The sequence below is a fragment of the Eublepharis macularius genome, chromosome 2 (genome assembly GCF_028583425.1).
Source record: "Eublepharis macularius isolate TG4126 chromosome 2, MPM_Emac_v1.0, whole genome shotgun sequence".
In the NCBI taxonomy this organism is placed as follows: domain Eukaryota; kingdom Metazoa; phylum Chordata; class Lepidosauria; order Squamata; family Eublepharidae; genus Eublepharis; species Eublepharis macularius.
In genome coordinates, this window is record NC_072791.1 from 32,665,346 (window position 1) to 32,693,332 (window position 27,987).

At 40.1% G+C, this 27,987-nt stretch overlaps 1 protein-coding gene across 6 annotated transcripts in view; it reads left to right on the plus strand.

The window, feature by feature from the left end:
• The window catches only part of TC2N (tandem C2 domains, nuclear), a 54,501-nt gene extending 29,086 nt beyond the window's left edge, over window positions 1-25,415 (plus strand). For 4 of the 6 annotated variants that reach the window (XM_054970929.1, XM_054970931.1, XM_054970933.1 and 1 more), the window contains 8 exons: window positions 6,298-6,389; window positions 9,019-9,094; window positions 12,019-12,119; window positions 12,438-12,554; window positions 14,378-14,569; window positions 17,622-17,736; window positions 18,862-19,061; window positions 24,750-25,414. In XM_054970929.1, coding sequence (XP_054826904.1) covers window positions 6,298-6,389; window positions 9,019-9,094; window positions 12,019-12,119; window positions 12,438-12,554; window positions 14,378-14,569; window positions 17,622-17,736; window positions 18,862-19,061; window positions 24,750-24,860 — 1,004 coding nt within the window. In that variant the 3' untranslated portion in view covers window positions 24,861-25,414. Of the gene's footprint in view, window positions 1-6,297; window positions 6,390-9,018; window positions 9,095-12,018; window positions 12,120-12,437; window positions 12,555-14,377; window positions 14,570-17,621; window positions 17,737-18,861; window positions 19,062-24,749 lie in introns of all 6 variants that reach the window. The other 2 variants (XM_054970934.1, XM_054970935.1) reach the window with 2 other exon arrangements.
• The last annotated feature ends 2,572 nt before the right edge of the window (window positions 25,416-27,987 follow it).

Below are 27,987 nucleotides of genomic sequence, written 5' to 3' on the forward strand. Positions count from 1 at the left end.
TAAATTAGCGCCACGGAGCGAGGTAGATCTAGCCCCACGATGTCAAAGAAGGAGTGGCAAACTGCGCTGGAAAACTTGGACAAAAAAGTTTCAGAACGAAATAAAGAGTTAAAAGAAATGATGCAAGAGAACTTTAAAGACTTTAAAGAGGCATTCAAATCGGAGATGGCAGAACTCACAAAGAAAATTGATCAAGTACAGAACGAACTGCAAGCTACACAGCAGAGAGTAAATGTAGTAGAGAATACAGTTGACACTCTAGCTGACGTGCAGAGAACAGAGATGAGAGGAATGAATGGAAGAATGGCTGTAGCTGAATGTAAACAAATGGAAAAACAACTTAGAATGCGCGGAGTTCCGGAGATTACAGGAAAATCAGCCCAAGAACAGATTTCAGAAATTTTGGCAGGCTACCTGGGAAGAGAGGAAGAGGAGATTGCAGCTTTCCTGGACGTGGCATATAGAATTAATTCAAAATTTGCAGCACAGAGGAAGTTACCAAGAGATATGATTGTGCAATTTACGACCAGAAGTATAAGAGAGACAATTGTAAGCAAACAATTCCAAGAACCATTAGAAGTCGATGGGAAGGTGGTGAGAATCATGAAAGAATTGCCCAGATCGGTGTTGGTGGAGCGGAAAAAATACAGAGAGCTGGTCCAAATGTTAAAGGACTTGAAAATCAGATATAGATGGGAAATACCGGGAGGACTGGCATTTGAATTTGGTGGAACAAGGAAGAACATCAGATCTGGCCATGAGATGGAAGTGTTTATTAGGGACAATGAAAAGGACTTACCAAAAAGTACAAGAATGTAAATATGGAGTGTAAAATTATATCTTGGAATGTGAATGGACTTAATTCACCTTGTAAACGTAAGGCTATTTTCCATTGGCTTCTAAAACAAAAATGCAATATAGTATGCTTGCAAGAGACACATATTAGGAAACAGGACTTAAAGTATTTAAAATTGGCAAAATTGGGAAATGAATTTGCAGCTGCCTCCAAAAAGAAGAAGAGAGGAGTTGCATTGTATATAAAGGAGGAGCTGCAGCCAAAATTAATTTTAAGTGATGTAGAAGCCAGATATTTAGCGGTGGAAATAATTTGGAACTCAAAAAAGATCTTGGTGATTGGAATTTATGCACCAAACGGTGCAAAAGAAAAATTTTTTAAGGACTTGCAAGGACAACTAGAGGAGTTGACTTATGACCAAATAATTATGGCGGGTGACTTTAATGGAGTTACAAGCTTAGAAGAAGACAAGAAATCTAAAATTGCACAGAAAAAAGAAGACTTTTGCCAAAGTCATTTTTTGCGATTAAAGAGCAAGAACGTCTGGAGGATGTATGGAGGAGACAAAATCCTAAAAACAGACAATTCACCTTTTACTCTGCAAGACATTTTACATTATCAAGAATTGATATGATCTGGGCTTCCAAAGAATTGACGTTGTGGACTAGAGATGTGGAAATTATGCCGAAGGTAAGCTCAGATCATAACCCAATTATGTGGAGATTCGGAAAAAATACTAAAAAAAGAGGATGGAGGATAAATGAAGACTTGCTGCAGATAGAAGACAACATGACGCTGCTGCGAAAGGAGACCAAATTCTTTATACAATACAACATAAACAAGGATGTGTCAACTTATAAGGTATGGGACACTTATAAAGCGGTAATTAGAGGAATACTGATGGACTTAAATGGAAGAGATAGAAGGAGAAAAGAGGAAAAAAGAAAAGAAATAATGGAAAAAAATCAAAGCCAAAGAGGTGCAACTTAAGAAAAGGCCAGGGAAGAAGCGGATATATCAGGATATAAAAATATTGCAGGAGCAATTGACGGCAATGAGCAACAAAGAATTGGAGTGGAATTTGAAAAAAATGAACCAAAAGACATTTGAAGGGGCCAACAAACCTGGCAAATACCTAGCTTGGCAATTGAAAAAGAAAAAAGAGAAGAAAACTATAATTAAAATCTGAGAGGAAGATAGAACATTATTGGACCAAACAGCCATCAGTAAAGCCTTCTATAAATTTTATGCAAAACTGTACCAGAAAAAGGACGTGAACAGGGGTTCAATAGAGGAGTACTTGGAGAAAATGAAACTACCAAAGATGTCGGAGGAATGGAAAGAAAAATTAAATAGAGAAGTAACAGAGGAAGAAATAAAAGAGGCCATCCAATCAACGAAATTGGGGAAAGCACCGGGACCGGACGGATTAACAGCAAAGTTCTATAAAGTGATGGCTAACGAATTGGCACCTTTTTTGAAAGAGGTAATGAATGAAACTATGCAAGGCCAAAAAATTCCTGATTCATGGAACGAAGCTAACATATCATTGATTCCGAAAGATGGACTGGACTTGACCAATGTTAAAAATTATAGGCCAATTTCGTTATTGAACAATGACTATAAAATATTTGCAAAAGTTTTGGCAGAAAGAATAAAAGGATGGCTGGTGGAATTTATTGCAGAGGAACAGGCAGGATTTTTACCTGATAGACAAATTAAAGACAATTTAAGGACAGTAATAAATGAAATTGAATACTATGACAAGCATTGTGATAGGGAAGTTGGTTTCTTTTTCGTGGACACAGAAAAAGCTTTTGACAACTTGAACTGGGACTTTATGTTTGCCACTATGGAAAAGCTGCAAATGGGAGAAAGGTTCATACAAGTGGTTAGAGAAATTTACAGAGACCAAAGTGCAGCGATTGTAGTGAATGAGGACTTAACTAAAAAATTGAAAATAAGTAAAGGAACAAGACAGGGTTGCCCTTTGTCTCCATTATTGTTTATTCTGGTTTTGGAAATATTGATGGTTCAAATACGAGAGGATGATACAATCCGAGGTATAAAAATAAAAGAATTTTCCTACAAGGTCAGAGCATTTGTGGATTACATAATGTTAATAGTAGAAGATCCAATCGAAAACATGCCAAAGGTAATAGAGAAAATAAAGCAATTTGGAGATCTAGCTGGATTTTATGTGAATAAAAAGAAGTCCAAAATATTATGCAAGAATATGACCAAACAGAAGCAACAAGAACTAATGGTGATAATGGACTGTGAAGTAACTAATAAAGTAAAGTATTTGGGTATCGAACTGACTGCGAAAAATATAGACTTATTTAAAAACAACTATGAGAAATTGTGGATACAAATAGAAAGAGACTTGATAAAATGGAATAAATTGAATCTATCATGGTTGGGAAGAATAGCAGCAGTAAAGATGGATGTCTTACCACGAGTGATGTTCTTGTTGCAGACAATCCCAATTATTAGAGACTCAAAACAGTTTGATAAATGGCAAAGGAAAATTTCAGACTTTGTGTGGGCAGGCAAGAAACCACGCGTGAAAATGAAAGTACTACAGGATGCGAAAGAAAGAGGTGGCTTCCAACTGCCCAATATAAGACTATATTATGAAGCAATATGTCTGGTATGGTTAAAAGATTGGATAATGTTAAAAATCGTAAATTGCTGGCCTTGGAGGGACATAAAAAATTATTTGGATGGCATGCATACATGTGGTATGATAAAGTAAAAGCAGACTCGATGTTTTTGCACCATTACATTTGGAGAAGCCTCTTCACAGTCTGGAAAAAATATAAGGTTTACATGGAAGATGGAATTCCTTCATGGGTGGTTCCGTATGAAGTAATAGATCTGAGAACTGTCGACAACGAGAAGCAGTGCCTAACATACAAGGAGATAACACAAGTACAACATTCAATGCTAAGAATAAAAACAGAAGAAGAGTTGTCTCCTTGTTATGGATGGTTCCAATATAGACAGATCAGAGATCTTTACAACTCGGACTGCTTAAGAGGAGGTATAAGAATGGAAAACTCTGAACTAGAAGAAGTGATGTTACAGGAAGGCAAGAAAGAAATATCTAAAATTTATAAATTACTTCTGAAATGGTATACAGAGGATGAAATAGTTAAAACCCAGATGGTGAAGTGGGCAATAAATTTTCATAAAGAAATAACAATGGAGGCGTGGGAACACCTGTGGAAAAATACATTGAAGATTTCAACTTGTACGAATATTAAAGAGAATGTATATAAAATGATCTACAGATGGTATTTAACGCCAAAGAAAGTTGCGCTAGGGAATACAAACATGTCAGACAAATGCTGGAAATGTAAAAAGCATGGAGGATCACTGTATCATATGTGGTGGACCTGTGAAGTAGCTAAGCAATATTGGGGAGATATAATTGAAGTAATTAACGAGATTTTACAAATCCAAATAAACAAGAATCCTGAATTGTTGCTACTGAACTTGGGGATGGAAGCTGTTCCAATGCAGTATAGAACATTGCTATTTTACATGACTACAGCGGCAAGACTTTTGTACACGCAGAAGTGGAAAGTACAAGAAATACCAACTATAGAAGACTGGATTTACAAATTGCTGTACATGGCAGAAATGGACAAAATGACAAGGAAGCTTAAAGATCTTGACCTAGGACAATATACTGCTGATTGGGGGAAATTAAAACAATATTTAGAGAAAAAATGGGATGTGAAAGGAGAATTGTGGCAGTTTGAGAATTTCTAAAGGGTGGTGGTGTAAATGGAGGAGAGAAGTGACTTTACCATTAAGGGGGAAATTTAACTATGACAATCTAAGCTAATATTATGATTAAGAAAATTTGAAGTAAAATGGATACATTAGAAAATTTATATCATATATTACATATATTATGATGTATGGTGTTAGTATATTGCACTGTATACTATATTGGGATGCTATATTACAATGCATGCTAGGTTATATTGCATGGAATAGTATATAACAAATAGTATATTGATAGTATATTGGATAGAGAACACACATAAAAGAATTAGAACATGCTTAGAGTAAGAGATATTATAATTTATGTGTTATAGATAAATACAGGTTATGTTATATTTCAATGCATGCTATGCTATGTTGTATGGTATAGTATACAGCAAATACTATATTGATAGTATAGTTGACAGAGTATTTGTATAAAAGAATTAGAATATGCTTAGAGTAAGAGATGTTATGATCTATGTGTTGAAGAAAAATATAAGTGAAATAGTATTAAGCAATAAAAGGGGGTAAGGGTTGGAAAGCTGTTGGAAGTCAATAGGGAGGGGGGAGGAAAAGGGTGGGGAACAGAATTAATTAGATATGAAGGGAATGTATGTATTAAATTTAAAAATTTAAACTCACCAATAAAATTTTTTTAAAAAAAAAAATTATCCCCACAACAATCACTCTGGGTGGGGCCGAGAGAGCTCTGCATCTAATGTTCCGGTGTTATTATCCATTAGTAGCCAGGGAAAGAGAGAGAGATGGAGAGAGCCTGCATGAACATGCTCAGTATGCAGAGTTACATATTCTGGGCAGAACAAATGGCTATTTGTGATGAACACCAGTGACAAAGGACAGTCTTTTTGCATTCTTCATCTCTGTGTTTAGTGTAGCCAAAATGAATCTCTGCTAAAATGTGGAAGCATGAGAGAGGCAATATTGCTTTTCAATTTAATGTGTGTATGTGTATGTGTATATATTGTTTCTGTTTTATCCCATTCTTCTTCAGTACTCTGCTGGAGAATGAACTGCAGTCATTTTCCATCTAAGTAGCTTACAGGTTTAGTCTTGTGTAGTTACAGTGGTTTAACTGTGGGCCAGTTCATACATTACAGTCTATGTTGTAGGCATGTGGACTGTTAACAGACATGTGCCAGGAGTTCCATGGTGGGAACTTAGTTCCCTGGAGCATAGAGGCCTGATTCAGAATGGGTCCTTGGTGCAGGGTTTATGTCTACCACTTCCTTGAGCTGTTTTCCCAGCTTGAAATGGCCCTGGGATGTGTTATTTCCATCTTTGAGCAGACATATGTGAACCCATTAGTTCACATTGTATGTGGACATAATCCAGTGTGAAGTTCTCCTGCAGCAGCTCCACTGAAATCAATAGGAGTCCACACCATCACTAGCACAACAGCTCCCATGTGTAATTGAACTGGAACAGGAAGAGATCCTTCTAGACTGTGCTCTATAAAATCTGAGTCATTCCCGTCTGTAATTGACTTAAAAACTGTCTGAATGAGCCTGAGGTACTGTATTCTTGCCCATCCTTAGTGTGTGGTGGTGGCTTCTTGCTTGCTTTTGACTGTTGATTTCTTACGTATGCAATTGATTTAACAATCTGAACTGTGACCCATTGTGTTACCGCCTGTACAGATGACTAAGGAGTTCCTGACATTTATGCAAGGGGTTTTCCTCTCTTTCTTGCTCTCTTTTCAGTTTGTGACTTAAGGAGTAGCACGTTGCCTAGCTCATCCACTTTAAGCCACTCTATGTTTGATCTTACAAGCCCACCCCACCGATTCATCCAGGTAAGTTCTTCTCACAACTTTAAAAAGCTGCGCCCAGAATTGTGTTTTCTTTTTGTGCATTGTTAATTTTATGCTTACAGTGCCAAGTAATGTCAAGAATTTTGTGTAGCTGATGAAATACGTACAGAAATGATTTTGTCCTCAGTCCAAATGCATTTGAAGTATAAATAGTTTTGGCAATAATAATTTCACTGAAATGCAAAATCAGTCTCAAATGAGTTTGAGGTGAGACTCTGTACAGTCATCTGCACTTCGGTATAGCCAAGTTTTTATTATATTCTTCTTATATTTAAATACTGAATTTAAATTATATGGTCCATTTTTATTTATAAAGTATCCTATTTACCATATATTCTCCATTTAATAGATCTTGTGTTTTAAACTATTGTTATTTGGTAATTGCATATTTGTACTTGATTTTAACTGTATTTAATTATGCTTAAGGCCTATGGCCATATAAGCAAAATAAATTATGATTTCTTATTACAAGGAATAGTTTTGGTTGAGTTAGCAAAAGCATCTTAAATGATTAATAAAGCATTGTGCATCTTATTTAAGGGTCCATGAAAGATGTATTTGTCTTCACATGTGCGCTCTGTTCATGTCTAGGAGACTGTTGCTCAGTCCCTTGACCATTAGGTTGTCGGGTCCTACAAGAGTCCACCTTGTTCTATACGCTCCTTAACATCTACATGAAACCTCTGGGTGTGGTCATCTGGAGAGCTGAGCTGGGCTGTCACCAGTATGTGGCTGATACTCAGCTCTATATCATGCTTTCAACCAATCCCAGGGAGGCTGTAGAAATTCTGAACTGGTGCCTAGAGGCACTTTTAGTGGATGTGGGCTGATAAACTGAAGCTTAATCCCAACAAAACGGAAGTGCTACTGGTGAGTGGAAGACATGACCTGGGATTTAAAGTGCCATCCACTTGAAGGGTGGGATTTAAGGTTGCTCTCCAGTTGAAGGAACAAGTCTATAGTCTGGGGGTACTCTTGGAACCAGGCCTACTGCTGAATGAGCAAGTGGCAGCTGTGACCGGGAGTGACTTTTACCAGTTTTAATTGGTTAACCATCTGTAGCCTTTCCTGGACAGAAAAGATCTGATAACAATGATGCCTGCCCTGGTTACATTTCAATTAGATTGCTGCAATATGCTGCTCTTGAAAAGTGTTTGGAAACTTCAGTTGGTGCAGAATGCTGCAGCCTGAATATTGACTAGACTGAGAGCCAAAACCCACGTTAAGAAATACCTGGGTTCAGCACGTGTTCTCTTACCTCAAGGTTTGCCGGGATCTGTAGGCGTCCTGGAAGCTTAAAGTTTAGCATTTACAGAGCAGCAGAAAGGGGAAGGGAAATACAAGCGCCTGTATTTTAAGCTTTAAGCTTCCAGGACGCCTTTAAGCTTCCAGGACGCCTACAGATCCTTTAAGCTTCCAGGACTTTAAGCTTCCAGGACGCCTACAGATCTTTAAGCTTCCAGGACGCCTACAGATCCCAGCAAACCTTGAGGTAAGAGAACACGTGCTGAACCTGGGTATTTCTTAACGTGTGTTTTGGCTCTCAGTCATAGGGACCTATCAACGCTGTCTCCTAAGGAGGAGAGGCACGGGCTGGAGCAGCCACCAGAGTAGCCAGTGGACGCATGCCAGTCCTTCCTGGGCCTCAGCTGCCAACCTACGCAGCACCAGGGACGGCGCAGACCATCCCGAGGGTGGCAGGGCCGAGGGTGCAGCCAGGGCACCAGGTGTATACCGGAAGGGGGAGGGAAAGTTTTAACATTAGAAGGAGCATTCTGTAGTGGGCCACCAAGCCCTTCAGCTTCTTGCCTCCTGCCTCTGTTTTCCCTCTCCTCTTCTGATATCAGAGCTGGAGAGGGGAAAAATCATCCCAAGCAACAGACTTCAGGGGAAGGAGTGTTTGGTAAATAAGATACACACACCCCTACATAAACAGTGCAGACACACATGTTGGCACCATTATATCTGGCTTGGTCTGGACCATATTGCATGAACTAGTATAGAAAGTATCACCCCCTAAGATAAAAATTGCTGCCTTAGGGCATTATTGTAGCGCACACTGAAAAAAGGCCAGGCTACATTCATGGTTTTAGCAAGATATTACATCAGGAGAACATGGGTGTCCCAAGAGCAATTTTGGAACACCTGAAAGGAGTAAATGTGGAACATTCCTCCTGCTAGATGGTAGGCATGTTATTAGAACTTGCCTGAAAAAAAAAATCAGGAGGACTGAACTTAGTAACCAGGTTTTCATCTTGTCTGGCATTATATACATTAACAACTCCTCTTGGAGCCTTCTTTGTTAGGCTGATGCATAGTCGTTTGTGCGACGCGTAAACACGTATGCAATTTGAAATCAGATGCTTCACATGATACTGTAGCATGGGTAGCTTCATGCAATCCTACACATTGCCAGGCAGATCTATTGCTTTAGCGGGATTTAAGCAGTGTTCCAAAACTACAGGCAAACCCCTCGCCCTTTTTAGTAGCATAGAAGGCAAATAATTAGCTGTCCATGCAGTGATTTTACAAGCTGTGCAGGTTTACATAGGTAGTCTTGCCTTGCATAGGTGCTGCATTATTGTTGACTAAGCAGGCCCTTTCTTTGCAGAGATATGATTCAGTGTCCAGTGTTCCGAGCAGCACTTCATCGAGGAAAGATTCGCAAGGTAGTAACAGGAGTCTAGGTAATAAATGCTGTTTGCTTGTCTAGTTTTCATATCAGACAATAATCTGGATGTGTAGACATGACTTAAGGGATATGTACTGCAAATACAGATTGTGTGTACAGAGGGCTGCTTACAGACACAGTCCTGAGCAGAACACCTCTGTCTGAAGATACATAAGATGTAATGCTGGAGCTAATGGTACGCTCCTCTGTTTCTGAGAAAGGCTTGTGAGCTCTGTAGCCACTTCGGAATCTTTCCCATGCCTATGTGCCATTAGAACCTCTGCAAAAACCTCTGCCTCTGATGCCGTTTTGGGTTGAAAAAATCCTTCCCCCGTGTAGCAGTGGTCTCGATCAGAATCAGGACCCTGTGGCATGATTTAAAGGAGTTCCCAGGTGGGAGCTTGCTCTTTAAAATGGTGTCATGTCCCCAGGGTAGACTTGGTGATGTCCATCTCAGCTAGTCTGACCCAGTGATTTTTTTCAGTCTCTGGCACTGCAATGATGTGCTTCTATTATGGCTGTCCGTGTTCAAACTTTTTATATTGCTTGTTCCATAGTACTCATTCTTATTGAAATGTTAAAAGATTTTAAAGGATCTTATCAGCATAACACCTATATATAGACTATATACCTATTTTCCAACATAGAGGGAGCTATTTACAGGGAATCATTCAAATATGTAAACCCCCTATGCAATATGATCTAACACAGTCCAGGAAGGACTCTGACCATGTACTTTTTATGAATTCTTGAATACTGACCTAAATAGAACAGCTGTTTTCAAGTCTGTGCCACTTTTTTTGAGATCACAGAGACTTTAGTACTGTGTTTGGGCAGAAAATCACAGCAAAGCAAATTGATTAGGCAGCCAAGTTTAGGATGGAGAATTAAAAGAAAATTGGATCTGAGTAAGCAAGGAGCCAGATACTAAGAGCAAGTATGGGAATAGATTTGAAGACAACTTGCCAAAACTTTTATTAATGTATTCAATTTATTGTTTTAATGTTTCTAATTATATGATTTTGTGCAATTTTTATGTTTCATATTACTGATATAACCCACCTTGGGTCCAGGGTTGGGCATATAAATGTGAATGTAAATATAAATATGCCCAACAAGTGCTGGTGTCAAGTTTAATTTTGTGTGGTCTGTGTTTCCTAAGAGAGCCAGTTCAATATATTTTGCTGCCCAGGTGGCTGTACTGCTCCCCCCCACCCCCGCCCCCCGCTCCATGTCTTGGAGCCCAGTTGCAGCAGGAGTGTGTATCACACGTCTCCTTCTGTGTTGTCTGCTTTGGAGTTTGGCTGTGGCACAAGTGGGATGTTATCCTCTCGCTTGCTGATGCCAGTGTAGGTTGCAGTACCTCTTTACCATGTTTTCAACCCAGGCAGCAGTGGTGCAAGTCAGTTGGGAGATGATGACTATCACAAGTGGTGCCAGTATCCTCCTTCCATGCCACGCTGACTCCCCCTTCCAGTTTGGCACCCTAAGTAGTTGCTTGGGCATTGAACTGGCTCTGGTTTCCAAGTTCATTGTATGACACTTCGGCTGATATTAGGATCCTCATTGGTACATATTTGTGGAAAGGTTTCTGTACAAGCGACAGGAAGAAATCCTCATGCTGGGAAGAAATTAAGTGGCTATGTTTATGAAAATAAAGGTGAATTTTCTTGCACATAAAGGAGTCTGTCCTGGAGTGGGGAAATACAAAACCACTTTCAGGTTGAAAATATGACAGTTTCCTCAAGGTTTAACATCATCCTCAAAAAGATTTTCTGTCAGTTTCCCAGCTACTCCACTGCACTAGGGTTTTCCAGTGGGAATTTTAAAAGTTTGAGGGACAGAGTTTGTGCCTGGATATAAACTTGCCCAAATCTTGATTGGTAAGTAATTGAAGGATAATGAGGTAAACTAATGTAAGTTGTTCAGTTTTAAAAAAGCAAACCAATGAAGTTTATTCAGAAGGAAATATACAGTGGTGATAAATACTAACATTTAACAAGGAGGTGTGGGATGTTAGGTTTTAAACAGTATATACCTAAGGGAAACATTTCCAAACAGCATTGTAACATCTAAAGTACTGCACTCTGTGGCAGCTAAATAAAGTGACACACTAGACCCAGCAAACTCTCCTGTCATACTCTAATTCCTCAGTTACACAGCTAGGGGAACTAAAAGATCTGTGGTAATATCACACACCTGTTAAAGTAACCGTTCAACAACCCTTCTCTCTCACTCCCAACTTTTAACTGTCCAACCTCTAATGAAACCACCAACTGTCAGATCTTAACCATTTCCCAGTACTCAGCTCCTATTGGCTGGTTGAGAATGCTGCTCTTATTGACTCTTGTGTTGCTGTGGTAAATTTCTATGCTCTGCCTTTCACAGTTACCCTGTAGGAATTGCCAGTGGTTTCCAACAGAGTTCCTGTGCCCTTAACAGCAATATGACAGAAATTCAGTAGCTGATTTTTTTTTCTGCAGCAGATATACAATGGGAAACACAAACATCTCTTTTTGTTCCAGCTGTGCAAGTGTTAAATGCGAAGGAGCTGTGAGTGAGTGAGTGAGTGAGTGAGTGAGTGAGTGAGTGAGTGAGTGAGTGAGTGAGTGAGTGAGTGAGTGAGTGAGGTGGGGGGGGGAGTTGGCATACCTTTACCCTGTCAATGGAATGCTGAGGATCTGTCACTGCTGTATTTATACTTGGACTAAATTGCACAATATTTGAAATACAGATAACATTTGTAGCATTTCTTGGACCAAATTCTTTTATTTCCTTATAGATAATATACTTAAATCCTGGCATGTGTTATGAATTTTTTTTAGCAGAAATGTTTAAGCAATTGAGAATTTTTAAAAAAAAATCTGGTTTACAGAATTGCATACTACTTTTATAGCCCTTGAGAACAAGTTCTAAACAAATTCTTGAATTTATCCCCAGATACCATTACATTATCAAGTGATGAACGAGAATTTGGCAGGCTGAACGTGAAGCTGTGCTATGTTCCTTCTGTGGAACAGATCTGGATCACGGTCTTGCAAGTAAGCATGCTTGTCAAGTTGCTAGGAATTGAACCCATGGTGGGTCATCCACAGCATGGATTAAGCTTGGCTCCTGCAAGTGAATCTGAGATGCCCTTAACACATTAGCATAGTCAGTAATGATTATTTGTGTTCTGGCTCATAGTCTGAATTTCCAAAGATGCATTTTCAGTTTGAGCTTTTATATACGGTCAGATAATCATATTTTCTAATGAGAAGATGAGAAATGCTAGATATTATAAATAAACTTTTAAAAAATCAACCCAGCAAGTAGTTTGATCAACCAAATAAATTCATTCTCAATTTTCAACATTACAGTGTAAAGATCTGAGCTGGTCATCTAGCTGTGGAGAAAACCCCCATATTTCAGTCAAGGGGATCCTTACATTGTCTAAACCAGTGCAATTCAAGTGTATGGCCAAAGAAGCTGCCAGCGTAAGTGATGCATAAAAAATACTGAAGATTTTTCTGCATGTGGATTAACTTGGTTTCTGTGTTGCATCGGTGCAAGAGTGTTGGTGGATGAGGAGTTATCTGTTGCAGACCTTATAGAAAGAACAGTATCTTTTCATTTGGGAAAAAGATAGGTATCCCGATTATCAGGGAAGGTTTGACTTTGGAGATCCCTCTTGTAAGCCTTGTCAGTTGTCCCCCATTATTAGACATAGTTCCTATTTAGGAACTAAGTATAACTCCTACCCTGCATCTGGAGAGGGTTTTAACTTAGTGGTGTACCCTGAGGTCTGCAGTTAAAAGGAAGGGGTGCTGTGTATGCATAAATGGGAGCACCTGATCTGAAAAGGGGTGACAAAGGAGGAACTACACTTTAAAGAGATCAAGTCTGGTAACACCAACCTCTCTCGCCTAAGTCAGCAACCATAAGAAACTTAACCATACAAGCGTTTTTTTGTTCCCCATGCAAGTAAAGTAAATCTGTGCAAAAAACTACCTACTTACTGAAACTTTAAAGTACCTGCCTACACTTCTACCTATCCAACCTACCTGTGAATCACATCACAGCCTATGCGGTCCTTTAGGATAGGACAATAAAGAAAGTCACAAACATGGTACTGAAGGCTTCCCAGCCCAGGAGACAACTTCATACACTTTGGGAGGAAGATTTTACCTTAAAGTAGGGGAAGGACAGCACCAGCTAGAGAAAGCAAACGGTTTGCAACAGTTGCCATCTGTGATGTCAGTAGTAATGAGCAGTGCAGCTTTCCCCCACCTTTCAATAGCTATTCAGTTTTTGTGATTCTTTTTTCGATACTTGAAATGTCTATTGTGCATTCTCCTGCTTTGCAACCTGAGTACTGTCCCTAACCCACAAGTTAAACAAATTATTCATACAGAAACCAAAGTACACCCCCCACCCAAATTCACCACTAATTCTGGTATTTTGATCTCCTACAAGATACTATCAAGAAGGAAAAAGTACAGGAAGTGACAAGTCAAATGATCAAATTTGGAGAACCTTTCTTCAAAGAAAAGGCTAGAACATTTGGAACTCTTCAGTTTATAAAATATATATATATTAAGTAGAGACTCAGTAAAGTCTAGAACACCAAGAACTGTGTGGAGAGGAAACTTCCATTTTCTTACTGTTAGTGTTAGTACACAGGGTTACCCAATGAAATTGATTGTGAAGGTGGGACAGACAAAAGGAAGCAGATAAGGCAGCATCTAATTATAGAATTCATTACCACAAGTTATGATTAAGGTTACTGGCTTAGAATTCTTTGAAGAAGGACTAAGTTGTGAATAGTAATAAGGCTATTTGTAGCACAAAGTGCCCCCCATCAGTCTTTCCATATGAGCAGGGTGTTTCCCTAGTGCTACTGGATTAGTGTAAGAATGATTCTGCAGGTAAAGTGTGTGGGGGTTCTAATTATCTGTAAAAGCCCTTATTTACTGTGTATGTAATATTGGCCCTAGCAAAGCAGCTCTCAGGTAGCAATACTGATGGCTTGAATCTTGTCAAAGTTTATCAGAGGTGGTAGGATTTCCATTTGCAGGGCATGACATTCTTGCTTCCCCTTCTCCAAAAAAACTCTTCCTGGAGGATAAGAGACCCTCAGAAACAGCAAAAGAGGAGTTGGAGGGCTGCTGCATGAGCAGAGAATCAGGAAAAATTATCCACCCCAACTTGGTACATGAAGATCTGCCCAACAGGATTCAACCTGAGGTGTTTTTGAAATTAGGATTAAGTTGAAAATGTTGACAGCTTTGTTCAATAATTACCCTTTTTTTCCTTTTAGGACATTGAATTCATGGAAACTTTTGTCTTTGCTATCAAACTGCAACTCCTACAGACTGCAAGACTAGTGTTCAAAGTACAAGCTCTGACCCCCAGAAAGAAAACCATAGGAGAGTGTGCCCTGCCACTGCGAGAACTCAGCTCACAAGAAACTGACTATTGGTTGATAATAGCACCTCCATCGAAAGCTTCAGTAAGTGGAAGTAATTTGGAACTGTTTTTCCTTGTGGCAGTCCTCAGTATAGTCTAGGATCCTGGAGTTGACCCTTAATATATACTGTTTAAACAAGTACTGTAATCCCCCAAAATACTAAAAATAATAGCTTTCAGAATCTGCTATGAAGTTGCTGGTTGTTTCTTGATGACCTCCAGGGGTAGACCTACAGTTGTTGTAACCTGAAAGAAGAGGGAACTTCTTAATCACATATGGTGACTCTGCCTAGTAGTGCATGGTTAAATATAAGAAATCTAATCTTTAAAATAATAAATACATTTGTAAAGTTGGATCCTATGCCATCTTTTTTTAAAAAGGTTAACTCAGATCTTATAGAGAACTTTTTCTTAATGTCCAGTGCAGCAGGATTTCTTTTTGCTAAATACTGGTGGGTGAACATAAACTGTACACAGCCTAGCACAACAGGAAAAGAGAATACTTGATCCTGCCACCTTAGCTTAATTGTGTAACGGCTTAAAGAAGGCATAAAACAGAATAATCTTTTAAAAGTTAGTGATTAGTTACAGGAAAAAAATATAGCTACCCAGAAATGTACACTGCATTTATGATTGATTGAGAATCTATTTATTCTGATGGTAATTATAAATGAAACAGATTTTTAAAGTAATGTTTTTTACCTATTTTGATTCACTTTGTTATGTCTGCTGTTGTTAGGAGAGCCACCATAGAGTGTTGGTGGTGAACATACATTAGATAGCACCTTCTTTTTCTTGCTCAGCCTAGTTTGAATTTCATTGAATAAATAAATGGGTATATTTCTTTCAGAACATTTTAATCTCTCCTTTCTACTAAAAAGTGTACAAGGTGAACCAATGTAGTGCAGTGGCTAGAGACCTTACATTACATCTTAGGAATGTGGCCCTCATTCACCAAAATGATCTGTTACACTAGAAGATACTGGAATAGAGGATGGTTAATTCTTAGAAAATAGTTAAATCTTGGAAGTTTCGATTGCTACAGGGCTGTTGAATCACATCTAATAATCACAGGCAGTCAGATGTCACCTGCAACATTTATATTCTCTCTTTAAATATCCATAACCATCACAGCCCTGAAATACAGCAGCTCCTTAGCTAATGGGTTGCAGTAATCTGTAATAGGATCCTGTTTGTCATACATGAAATAATTCCTAATAGGTTTTAGGCTCCCAGTGTGGTTAAATTCTCCACATTGTATTGTTCCCTTTTTATTGTTTTATTCTTTACAATTGTATTCTCTGAAACAAAAGTTGGGAGTTAACTTCCGTTAATTGTAGTCAGTGGCTGCTGGTTACTAAGCATTGCAGGAAAAACACAACACTTTTTTTAAAAAAAATTATGACCTGCACTAAATGTGAAACTTAAGTTACCGTTCCTATTGAGAAAGTTATTAAATAAATCAAACACTGTCTTTGGACATAAGTATGATATAGAAAGTCCTTTGCTTGACATCTAAACCCAGGGAGGTATGGAAATCACTTGTTGGGGTGGACAGCAATTCCTAGAGGGATGTATTCAACCTACTGGAGGGTGGATAGGTTTTAATTATGGAGGCTTGTGCTACAATATAATTTCTGACAAGGAAATGATAAAAAAAATTCATTTAGTAAGCAGCGAGGTTGGATTGCTGCCATATAATAATAAACCTGGGCCGGTATCAAAGGACCATGACAGTAAATGAACCCTGTGTGTGTGTGTGTGCATGCGCACACTCTCTTCTTCAGACTGTAATTGCCTGTGCCTTCTTAAAACAATGAGACATTTGAAAGCAGTGTATGAGATTGCTTGTGCATGCAATGTGGAACCGGCTACATACTCCCCTCCCCCGTCCTGTGGTCAAACTCTGCACAGAACTAGCTAAAAATACATTCCCACATGACTAGAAGAGAAGGGCCCGTTTATTAGGTAGGCCTGCACTCCAACAGTAAGGTTGAATCTTTCTTGGGTTTGGGCACTTAAAGAGATAAGGTAGGATTATGATTGTCCCAAGCCAAATAGCCCCGGTCAGAGAGTCTTAAAAGGAGAGAAGGAACAAGAAGGGCTTTAAGGAGGAATTTTGTGGTATTGTCAAAGAAGAGTGGTGGAAGAGTGGAGACTGGTGAAAGTAAATAAGGAAACTGGAGCAGGTGAATGCATATGTTCCGTTGCTTGCAGGGGATTATGAAAACATCACATAAGAAACAAGCAGTGCTATAGCAGGAGAATGTGAAAACAAGTCATGTTTGGTGGTGCAAAGGGAGGAATTCTTGCATCCATTGTAGGGGAGTATGACAAGACTGCAACATCACACCAGGCCCCATAAATATGTTGGGTGGCCCTGGTCCTTGGTCTACATTCAGTGTATCGTTAGCTCTGTTTACATGTTATAGTGAACATATGTGTGGCCAGCATGTACCTGCATGCAGTTGTCTGTAAGAAACAGCAAGTGTATGTTCACTTCACAAATACAACTGGGAGCCAGTACCTGGATAAATGTGGGCTTTACATTTTTTAATGTCTTAAATGTATTAATGCTGAAATGTTTTAGTATTTTGGTGTTCACCACCCTGGGGACTCCATTTGGATAGAAAGGTTGCATAGAAGTGTTTTAAATAAACAAAATAATAAAGAGTCTGTTCGCATCTTTAAGACTAATCAACTTTATTGTAGCATAAGCTTTCGAGAACCATGGCTCCCTTCATCAGAGTTGCGGTTCCTGAAAGCTTACACTACAATAAAGTCTTAAAGGTGCTACTGGACTCTGTTTTGCTACTTCAGACTAACATGGCTAACTCCTCTGATTAAATAAACAAATTATTCACACGTTCAGCTGTTCATGCACTGACTGTAACATGAGAATTACTCAGCATATGTATAAAGAAAAATCAAATGGATTATACGTAGATTATACATTGTAACTTGTGAATTTAACAGGGCTATAATTGAAAGTCATGGATAAAATTTGATCTCTTAGCACCTATATAGCAAACTCTTCTGTATGTGCTTTGTGAAACTTGGTAGAGATGCAAATGAAACATGTCTTGTTCCTGTAGGTGTGTTCTGCAGAACTGAAAATAGGCACCTGTTTTCAACCTGTAAATAGCCGGATCCAGTTGCAAATTCTTGAAGCCCAGAATCTCCCAAGCTCATCCACACCGTTATCTTCAAGTAAGCCTTTACAGATCTTTTGTACTTTGTTCTTCTGGAGTAATTTGTGACTGGTAGAGTTGACCTTAGCCGATTCCAGACGGCTCTCCCCACCCTGAAACGTTGCGCGTTGTCGCGCGGAAAACGCGAAATAATCGCGTTTTCTCATGTGAGTTTTGTGCGATGTCGCGCAAGAAAATGCGATATTTCGCGTTTTCCGTGCGACGACGCGTGACGTTTCAGGGTGTGGAGGGCCGTCTGGAATTGGCCCTCCTGTAGTTCTTCAGTAGTTCACACATTCTCAACATTCCACATGGCCTAATCTGTGGAGTGCTAGTTGGAGGCTAATTCCTCTGGCCAAAGTAAGTTTTAGTAGATGTCCTACTAATTATGTTTTATTTGGTTTGGGTTACCATGGCTGCTCTTTTTTAATGCCAGTAAGATGAGTACTGACATTTCAGAACATTATACACACACTGCTCTAAATGGGGTAATTCTCTGCCCAGTGCTGTTCGAACTCATGAAGGTGTGAGTAATAAGAAAAGCAATAAGTAACTGTTGATACAACCCCTCCCATTCTCACTTTATGTATATTTTTAATAATGACCCTAGGAATCCAAAAACTGTAGACAAGGGCAATTCTATGTAGATGAAAGGATATGAATAAAGGAGCAGGCTCAGTTTTCAGTGACACCCATTAAGTTCTGTGGGACCAAGTAAATGGCTTTCTGCTATAAAAGCAAAATTATTGGAGACAGGAAATGTTGCTGCTTTTAGGAAAACTCTGACTGCTAAGACAAGTGCATACCCTTTTCTAGTGGTAACTCTATCACTTTAATTTGCTCCTTTGGAGTGATTAAAAGTTACACTTAAACACACCAGTGTGTTGATAGTCACCCCTCTTGCCTGACTTGGGGGGAAGGCTTGTTTCCACTGAGAGGGATGCGCAAAGATGCCTTCTCCTCACCCCACTAGGGGCCTTGCAATACAAAGTTCCTCTACATCTTTTCCTTTTGCCCATCATACCAAAGATATTTGCTGTTGGGCTGGTTCAGATGATAAGCATGTTTTTCCACTTGATTTTTAAATTCCCCAGGTTTCATTTTGCGTTTAAAATACTGCGTCCATGTCTGTCTTCTGTAATAGATTTTTTTGTGAAGGCTGCAATGTTTAGCACTGAAGGGCTAGTTGACAAAAAGAAGACCCGCCTACTGAAGTCTACCAATAGTCAAGTAAAATGGGGTGAAACGATGATTTTTCCAGTGAGCCAGAACGAACACGGGATTAACGTTCTCATCAAACTATACAGCAGGAGCTCAGTGAGAAGAAAACACTTCCTGGGACAGGTTGGTTGTTCTCTTCCCCCTCCTCCCGCCCCGCTTTCTACAACTGGAAACTAGCATGAACTCAAAAATAAACTTTGTTAGGTTACAGCTCAACTTTGGTTGTGCTTTTTTTTAGCAAAAGGAATGCCTACTGTTTATGTAACATTTAGGAAAATAATAAGAATTTTCTGAAATGCCTTCTGAGTTTTGGCTAATGCTAATTAGCTCCTTTTTAGAATGTCAAAAAGAGTCCAGTAGCACCGTTAATACTATCTGACCAGTTTCTTCTTGCCCTCCATGCATCTGACGAAGAGAACTGTGATTCTCGAAAGCTTATGCTACAATAAAGTTGGTTAGTCTTAAAGGTGCTACTGAACTCTTTTTGATTTTGCTATTACAGACTAACACGGCTACTCCTCTGCATCTGCTTTTTAGAATGTGAAAGCAAGTGTGGTAAAATGGTTTAAGTTTTGGGTTAGGACTAAGAAAATCCATAAACAAATGAAGCTCCCTAAATAACCTTCAGCCAGTTATCCAGAGGAGTTAGCCATGTTAGTCTGTAGTTTCAAAGTAGTAGAGTCCAGTAGCATCTTTTAAGACTAACCTTATTGTAGCATAAGCTTTCGAGAACCACAGCTCTCTTCATCCTTTCATCTGCTGTAGCAGTTCTGCCAGCTCAAACATTCTTTGTGCCCAGATTAGCTCACTTACAGGTTTAGTTTCCCATATCCTGCCTCTCATTCTCCCATAGTTAGCGCACTGTTTGACCTTTCTGGTACTGTTTAGAGGACAGAATGGCCTATGCTATTGCATTGATGAATCAGCTCCATTGTCTTACTCACGTTAATAGTTTCTTAAGCCAGAAGATGGTTCAGTCATTTGTTTGGAGTGTGGTTGGAGTGCAGTGGCTGTATTGGGGACCTTCTCAGACCTTGATAAGTGTTGCCTCGAGCTTGATAATTGTTCCCTAAAATAACAGACTGACAGAGATGGCCAACTTAAATTTTCAAAAATAAAAAGCCGGGTATTGACTGATGAAGATCTCTGATTTTTTTAAAAAGAAGTTTATCTGCAACAAAGTGATATATTACTTAACAGTGCTGTCATTACAATTATGAACAAGGAAATGTCAGGTTATCTTGCATCTGCTTCCAGGGAAGTTGGATAAAATTGTATTTCAAAGTATTGCTTCCTGATTGGCAGTCTTATCCAACTATGCAGGGTAAGAAAAAAAATACTTCCTGTGGATTGTGCACTCACCTAATAAAACAGTGACTCCTGATTTTGATGTCAAATGTTTATTACATCTACTATGGTAACAGTCTGATTGTACTCTTAATATACCAATCTGCTTTGAAATGAATAGGGGGAAAGTGTTTGATCTGTTTATGTGAGATGAATGAAGACTGTGTGTTACAAATACATTAATCTTAGTTTTCCATGGTCCTCCTTACCTTCTAAAAATACTCAATGAGTATTTTTAGCAACACTATAGATTATTCTCACTGCCACTGCAAATAGAGATACTTGCAACAGCAACAGAGGATCTATATTGTTGAGGTGGGAGGATTCTCAATGGTATTCCTTTGTGCCTGCAGTTCCCTCCCCATTGCAGTAGGTGTATTGCTATAGTGTAATGTTGCTATATGATACACCTACTACCATTTTTTTTAAAGCAGGCAAAAGCACTCTGGCAGTGGAGAGGAGGGATGGTGTCAGATGTGTTTGGAGATATGTGGAAATCTGCACCTTCCCATCCATACCTTTCCCAAACTCATTTTGATTGTCATCTTTCCAAAAGAGATGGTACCAAAAGAAGTTTTGGGAAAACACTGAACAAAGCAGAGGGAAACCCAGAAGGTGGACAATTGCATAACAATATCATGTAGAAGGAAAAAAATACCCTCAAACCCTATAGTTTGCAGTTTGGAAGAGAATGCAGAACAAAAGCTCTTTGTGGAAGTAGCCATAGATATATGCTTTTAAAGTGTTCTGCTTTTAAAGTGTTTTAAAGTATATGCTTTTAAAGAGAAGAGCAAAAGCTCAGTAGTTGAGAAAAATCTTTGCATGAAAAAGATCTCAGGTTCAGTCCCTGTATCTCCAGTTAAAAGATCTTTGGCAGCATGGGCTGGGAAAGACATTTCTTCACTGTTAACAGATAACAGTAATGAGTTAGTTGGATCAGTGACCTGACTGTTTCATGGGTTCACACATGTCTCCAGAGCGCCATAAACTTAATTAGATTAAGCTGAATTTTGAGGCCATTTTTTTCGCAGCAGATCTTAGCACTGGAAGATGCAGCCCCTTGGTGTCTCTTAGAGTATGCTCAAAACCATGAAAACTTTTCACCCCCCAAAAGGGCACAGTCACCACAGTTTTATTTAACTACAAGCTTGATTATTTTTCCCCTGTAGAATTCAAAAGTGTTTGCTATTGGTTGACAGGTGCCCTATATTTTTAACATGTCAGTCCTTTTTTGGGCTTCTGCAGCAAATACGTAACCCATCCCTGTACAACAGTCTTTCTAGTGCTGTGCATAATTCACTTTCTAAGTTAAAGGTGATTAATGTTTTACGTAGTACAAAAGCCACAAAATCTACTGAGGCAGAATCCAAGCAGTGTGAAGGTTAAGACTCATGAGAGCTCAGATAGAGGCTGAATATTTGTATTAAGTATATAACCTTTTTTAATACACCAAACTCTAAAGCAGTGGATGAATGTTCTAAAGATCATAAAGCGTCATTTTATACATGCTCATATTGACAGTATCAAGAAACTGGCCTTTGCTAATCCATTTCTTGGCTTTTTAAAACTTTGGTTCAGTCTTTTGGGCCTAGTCAGGCCACAGAAGAGAAACCTTTGGAAACTTACTGAAGCTTTGAGTTAGCAGATAGGCAGTATTTCTCAACAAGCCTGGAGGAATCCTCAGGTTTGCAGAAAAATATGAAATGTTTTTTTTAAAAATATATATTGTGGTTGTTTTTTTAAAAGAAATCTGGAATCCTAGAATTTTTAAAAAACAATTGAGAAAAGAGTATCAGAGTTCTCACAAGATTACACTGTGAGATCACAGTTGCCAACTTTGCTAAGGATTCTAGGCCTCAATTAGTGTCAGTTCTGGGGACTAAAAAGCTAAAATGTTGGAGGAATGCAAGATAAATCTGAAGTTGTGGGAGGGGAACTAGAGATGTACAATTACCAGAAACCCCTCAGACTTTTTTCATGAAAAAATAATCCTGGAACAAGGTTTTCCAACCTCTTTGACTGTGCAGATACCTTTGAAATTTTGAGAGGAGGTGGTACGAGCACCACCTCAGAATGGTTGCCAGAGGAAATGGAGCCAAACTCAAAATGGCTGCCACAGGAGGTGGAGTCAAACATGATACTTCCCTCCTTGTTTTGCAAAAAAAAAATTGCAGAAGAGGAATAAAGGGGAAGAAGAAAGAAAGAGGAAAGGGAATAAAAAGAACAAAACACTGAAGGGGGTATGGATCTACATACTGACTAAAGAAAGCCCAGATGTTCAGGGGTCATTTCATAGAAAAAGACCGGGAGGAACTCATTAGCATAACTCATTAGCATATGCCACGCCCCTTGACATCACCAGAAGTGTGTCATTAGCATAACTGATTTGCGTATGCTACACCCCCTGACATCACCTATTCTGGCTGTTTTGGACCCAATCCTGGCCATTCAGGGCCAAAATTGGGCCCAAAATGGCAAAAAGGGGCTGAAAATGGCCGAAAAGGGGCCCAAAATGGTCAGGATTGGGCTGCTGCTGAGTGGGAGAATGATCCACCACTTGTCAGAGGCCCGATCCAGGCTCTTTTGGCCCCAATCCAGGCTGAAATGGGCCCAAAATGGCCGAGAGTCAGGTGGGCGGGGCCACCTGACATGTGACCTCTTTGGGGAACTGCCAGAACTGCGTTCCTGCACATTCCCCCTTGAAATGAGCCCTGCAGATGTTTAACAGCCTTCCTGATCCTCCAGTGCCTGCGGTTGCTGTTGCATAGAAAACCCACTCTTTTGAACAAAGTCAGCTAATAACGACACTGTCTTAAAATGGCCTGCCTACTTCCTGAAAAGCTCAGTGTATGCCATTGAAAGAACAGGTCGGCACCATGTTGCGGAACCCTGTCCTAGGATAAAACATTCCTCCTAAATCAATCAATCCATCCATCTGTCTGTCTTTTCTTCTTTTTCATCTCTGAGGGGAACAAAAATGGTGAGCAAACGAGTGGGTGCTGGTGGTGGTGGCTGCCAGGAGAGAAACAGAAAAGGGTAGGTAAGTGGGTGAGAGAGAAGTAGGGTTGTCAAGTCCCCCTCCCCTCACGGTGGGACGGGGATCTGGCACTTACCTCATGCTGCTTGTGTGTTCTTCCTTGTGTGTGTGCACAGTGCACACATACTCCCTGCACATGTGCGATGACGTCACTTCCGGGAGTGACGTCATTGTGCCAACTGCACGAATGCTCCCATGCTCTGTGTGGGGCCGATTCGGCCCAAAATTGGCACCAAATCAAGTGTGGGATTGCTCGCATGGCTGGTGCGACAACATCATTCCTGGAAATGACGTTGTCATGCCTCCCAGCAGCACGCGCTCTATGCATGTTCCTGGGGTGCCTCCCAGTGGCGGGTGACTTCCAGGAGGTTTGCCACCTCCTGCTGATCGCTAGTGGATCGGCAGGCAAGAAGGTAAACCCCCAGGAGTTTGCCCACCACCAGCGGGCATCTGGGAACTCTAGAGAGAAGAAAAGGGGGAATGGCTGCCAGGAGGTGGGAAAGCTGACGGGGGGGGGGGCAGGCTAGAAAGTGGTAATTGGGTGGATGGGAGAAAAGGGAAGGAAGAAAAGGAGAGAGGTGGCAGGCACTGCCATGGTGGCAAAGAGGACAAGCAAGATGGAGAAAAGGAATTAAGAACGTAATCCCCACCCCCACCCCCTTTGCAGGCCTCTCACTTGTTTGAGTCTATGTGGATACAGGTTTTTTAAAAAACATATATAAAGCATATATTAAATAAAAGAGCCCTTGTACTCTCGGACAGAAGTAGTCCTTGAGTTCCATGTGGGCTATATATTTGAATAACTTTTCAAATAAACACATCTTATTAGTTATTTTATATTTTTCTTTGAGTGTTTTAAATAGCAAATAAGGCAACTTGTCTATTTAAAAACAAAACTAGACAATGTCTAATAGTGAGCAGTAGCAAGATCCAATTTAGAACCTCTTTTGGATAGTGCCAGCGTTGGCATTCACTGGTTGTTGGATGTATTATTATAGGCCACCTTTCAGCAATATCTGGTCTCACGAGAGTCTGAAGTTAAACTGTTTAACAATTAAAATCATAGGATTCGTTCCGATTGCGGCAGGGAGCACTGATGTTCTCCCCACCCTTCTTAACTGTTCTGGCTGCTTCTCCTAGTGGACCTGGACAAAGCTGGCAAGATTAGGAGAAATAGCCTCCTACCCTCCATGCTGTGGAGCAGAATCCTGCCACACTGGAAGCTGACTTTTCCCTAGGTGGCAGTAACTCTCACTCAGTTGCTAGTAGCCCTGGTTCTAGATATTCCAGATGTTCAGGCAGCTGTTTTGTCAAGATCGTCTTGAAGAAGGAAAAGACGCTGTTTATGTAAGTGATGAAGACAAATCTTGAAGAAGGTTCTCAGTATGAGCTTTGTTTCGAGTCCTTGCATTTTTCTTTCCCTGCAGGTCTGCCTAAGCAGTGACAGCACCAGCAGTGAAGCTGTGGATCAGTGGAGAGACACAATTGCTAACCCGGAAAAGATTGTCATTAAATGGCATAATGTCTGTCCAGTATGATGCTTGTTGGGCAGTATTTCTCTTCGTAATGATACGGACTGGGCCCATGGAGACTGCTGCACCTTCTTGAGAAATGAACGAGAACTAAACAGGAGAACAAGGACAACGGACAACTGCATAAACTTTGTAGAATGCCATTTCTGACAAAATAAGGGAAGAAAGTAACACTGGCAAGAAATATAAATAAGACAAAGGGTGGGGGGAATTCCAGCCTTGCCTGCTTCAATGAAAAGCAGACTAAATACTGTGGTTTTATTTTTGGAAAGGATTTACATATAGAACTTTGTATATTTATGCTCATTGTAGAAAAACTAAATTAATGTTCTCTGAAAACTGCACAAAAATGATGCAAAAGGGCTTTCAATGAAGATTTTCTTTTTTGTCAGTTGAAAGCCCTATCATAACTACTGCCTTGTTCCTAAAATTGTTTCATAGATGCCTTAAAAGATTTCAGTTCATGATGAACGAGACAGGTCAGGCAGGCTGAAGAGGGGGAGTTGGTATCTGTTTAGACCATCTCAGTTCAAATAAAGTTTTTTTAAAAAATAATTTTGAGGAATGCTTGAGAATATTTATTGTAATATAGGTGGATGCATTTAAAGTGTCTGTATTTTCAGATTACATAGCGTGCCTTCTCAGAGTCTTTGTTCCACCGCCCTAGTTCTGCTTCACCCATCTGAACCAAGGTTGTCTTTATTCAGATATACAAAAAAAGGTGTTTTGTCATTAAGAAGTTGTTGCCAAATTGAATTGGCGAACTAGCCAAAATTTAACATAGATGCTGTTTCATAGACATAGAGCCTCTAATGAAATGAAGTTGGGTTTCAGTGCTGAAGCGGAACCTCTGAAGTTGGTCTTGCTAAGTGCCATGTATACTTGTGGAAGCATAAGGTCGCTAAAAATGAGTGTCAGATTTCCCCCTTGTTCTAGATTATTTCCTGTAGTTACCATGGGTGGGATCTAAGCTACCATTAGAAGAAGACAGTAAGATGCACCAAGACTGTGGAATATACTGGTGTTGGAAAGTGCTGTCAAGTCACGGCTAACTTATGGTGACCCCTGCTGGGGTTTTCAAGGCAAGAGACTAGCAGATGTGGTTTGCCATTTTCTGGCTCTGCAACCCTGGTCTTTGTTGGAGGTCTCCCATCCAATTACTAACCCAGGCCAACCTTGCTTAGTTTCCAAAAACTGGGCTTACGTGGGCAATCCAGGTCAGGGCATGGAATATACTAAAAGCTAATAAATCATAAGAATCTAGGAATGCAACCCCAGCAAAAGGGGACATAAGAAATCAACAAGGAATTCAAACAATTCCTAGTGGAAGCCTTGTTAAAACTAGACATATGTATCCTCAGCTCGTCCAAGTGGATCCCACCTGTAAGGTGTGTGTGGTCCAAGAGAGAGAAGCAAGAGAAAAGAAAGGGGGAGGGGGAAATGGGGAGTTAAGAATACATGGAGAGACAGATAGGGTTAGAGAAGGTAACAAGGAGAGGCATTAAGAGGATAACAAGGAGAGGTAGTTCATTTTTAAAGTATTTTATGTACATATTCTGTCCCACAGAAGATAATAACAGCAGCTAATCCTGGATTTCCAGTTGGTTCAGATGCCTTTCCTTCCTGTAAAACATATTAAACTTCATTCTGTCCACTCAAGTAAATGGGTCCGACCAGTAAGAAAAATACAGGGACTAAAATTAGCCATACTGGTGATGTGTCACTCCTGAAATTGAACATGAGGTTACACAGGCCTGGCTGTAGCAACACAGGACCCATGTTCTGCCTGCCTCTCTAGTACGGTGTTGTTGCATCTTCCCCCTGTAGTCTAGTGGTAGAATCACTCCAAGGATAAAGTGCTATAACATGGCTTGCTGACTTACCTGTGGGCTTCACCAGAAGGTGAAGCTGGGGGGACAGCTGGCTGCATGCCTGCAGCTGAGGTTATGGAGTCTGTGAGAGTGGAGTAAGGAGAAGTGTACAAGGAGCTTGACTTCAGGTCAGCAGCCTTACATAGTCCTCAACAGCATTCTTTGGTAGTGGAGGAGGCAGGCAGATGGTTTTCCTCCCTTCCTTCCTAGGTGCCAGCTACTGCTGGGAATGCCTGTCACAACTTGGTGCTTTCGGCTGTTTAGGGGCATTGGGCCAGATTCATGGGGTAAGTCATGCTGGCTGGGCAGCTCATCCCCCCCTTTCATGGTCTCCTTAAGGGATCTGGGGGGAAGCCAAAGACTACATGCTGTTGCTCGCTGTTGCGGGCTTCACCCTGGGCAGCAGGTACCAAAAGGGTCACACACAGCCAGGGCTACAGCGCCTGCCATGAAATGCATGCCATCAAATGGCAGACAGGTCATTCAATGCCATGGATCTATGCCTCTTTTGTGCCAATGCTCCAATGGCTATAATCAATAAAATTGTGGCCAATTTCATCGAAGTTGAGTGTGTTGTGCATTCCTTGCCCAGGACCAGCCTCAAGTATAGCCTATATGGCTGCAATGGTTCTAAAGAGAGACTCAGATTTGGCCATCACTGTGATAAGCCCTACAAACCAGGATAGTCTGCACAAAAATGTTGTAAATGACATCTGAAATGTGCTTTAGAGATACTCCATGAAAGCATTTGATTTCCATGGATCCATAGTCTTTTCTCATCAGATTAGAAGCATTTAACAAAGAGGATCTCTTTGCTGTAAAACTGCTGTGGTATGCAGCTACAAAGGGATTTTACCTAGTGTGTATCCTCCTGCTGGGTGTTTCCGGGACACATCGTTGTTTCTACTTAAGAGCTGTTACTTGTAGGGATCACGAGTATTTGGGTCATTCAGCGTTTTGCACATCCTATTACTGTTTTAGGATTACTGCCTATTCACATAATATTTCAGCAGCTCTTTCATATGCAGAAGGCTTATTATTGACAGAATTAGTTCATATTTCTGAGAAGATGGGACTAAAGTGTCCAAACAACTTCAAAAGCATCTGCTTTAAAAAATGTGTTTGTAACAAAGGGTTTGGGCAGGTAGTATAAATCAAACTCATCTACACTTTAAAAAAAACCCTGATGGTTGGTTTTTTTAAAGAAATATAATGCGTCCTGTATTGTCATTCCCCACTTTTAAGAAAGAAAAATACTATGT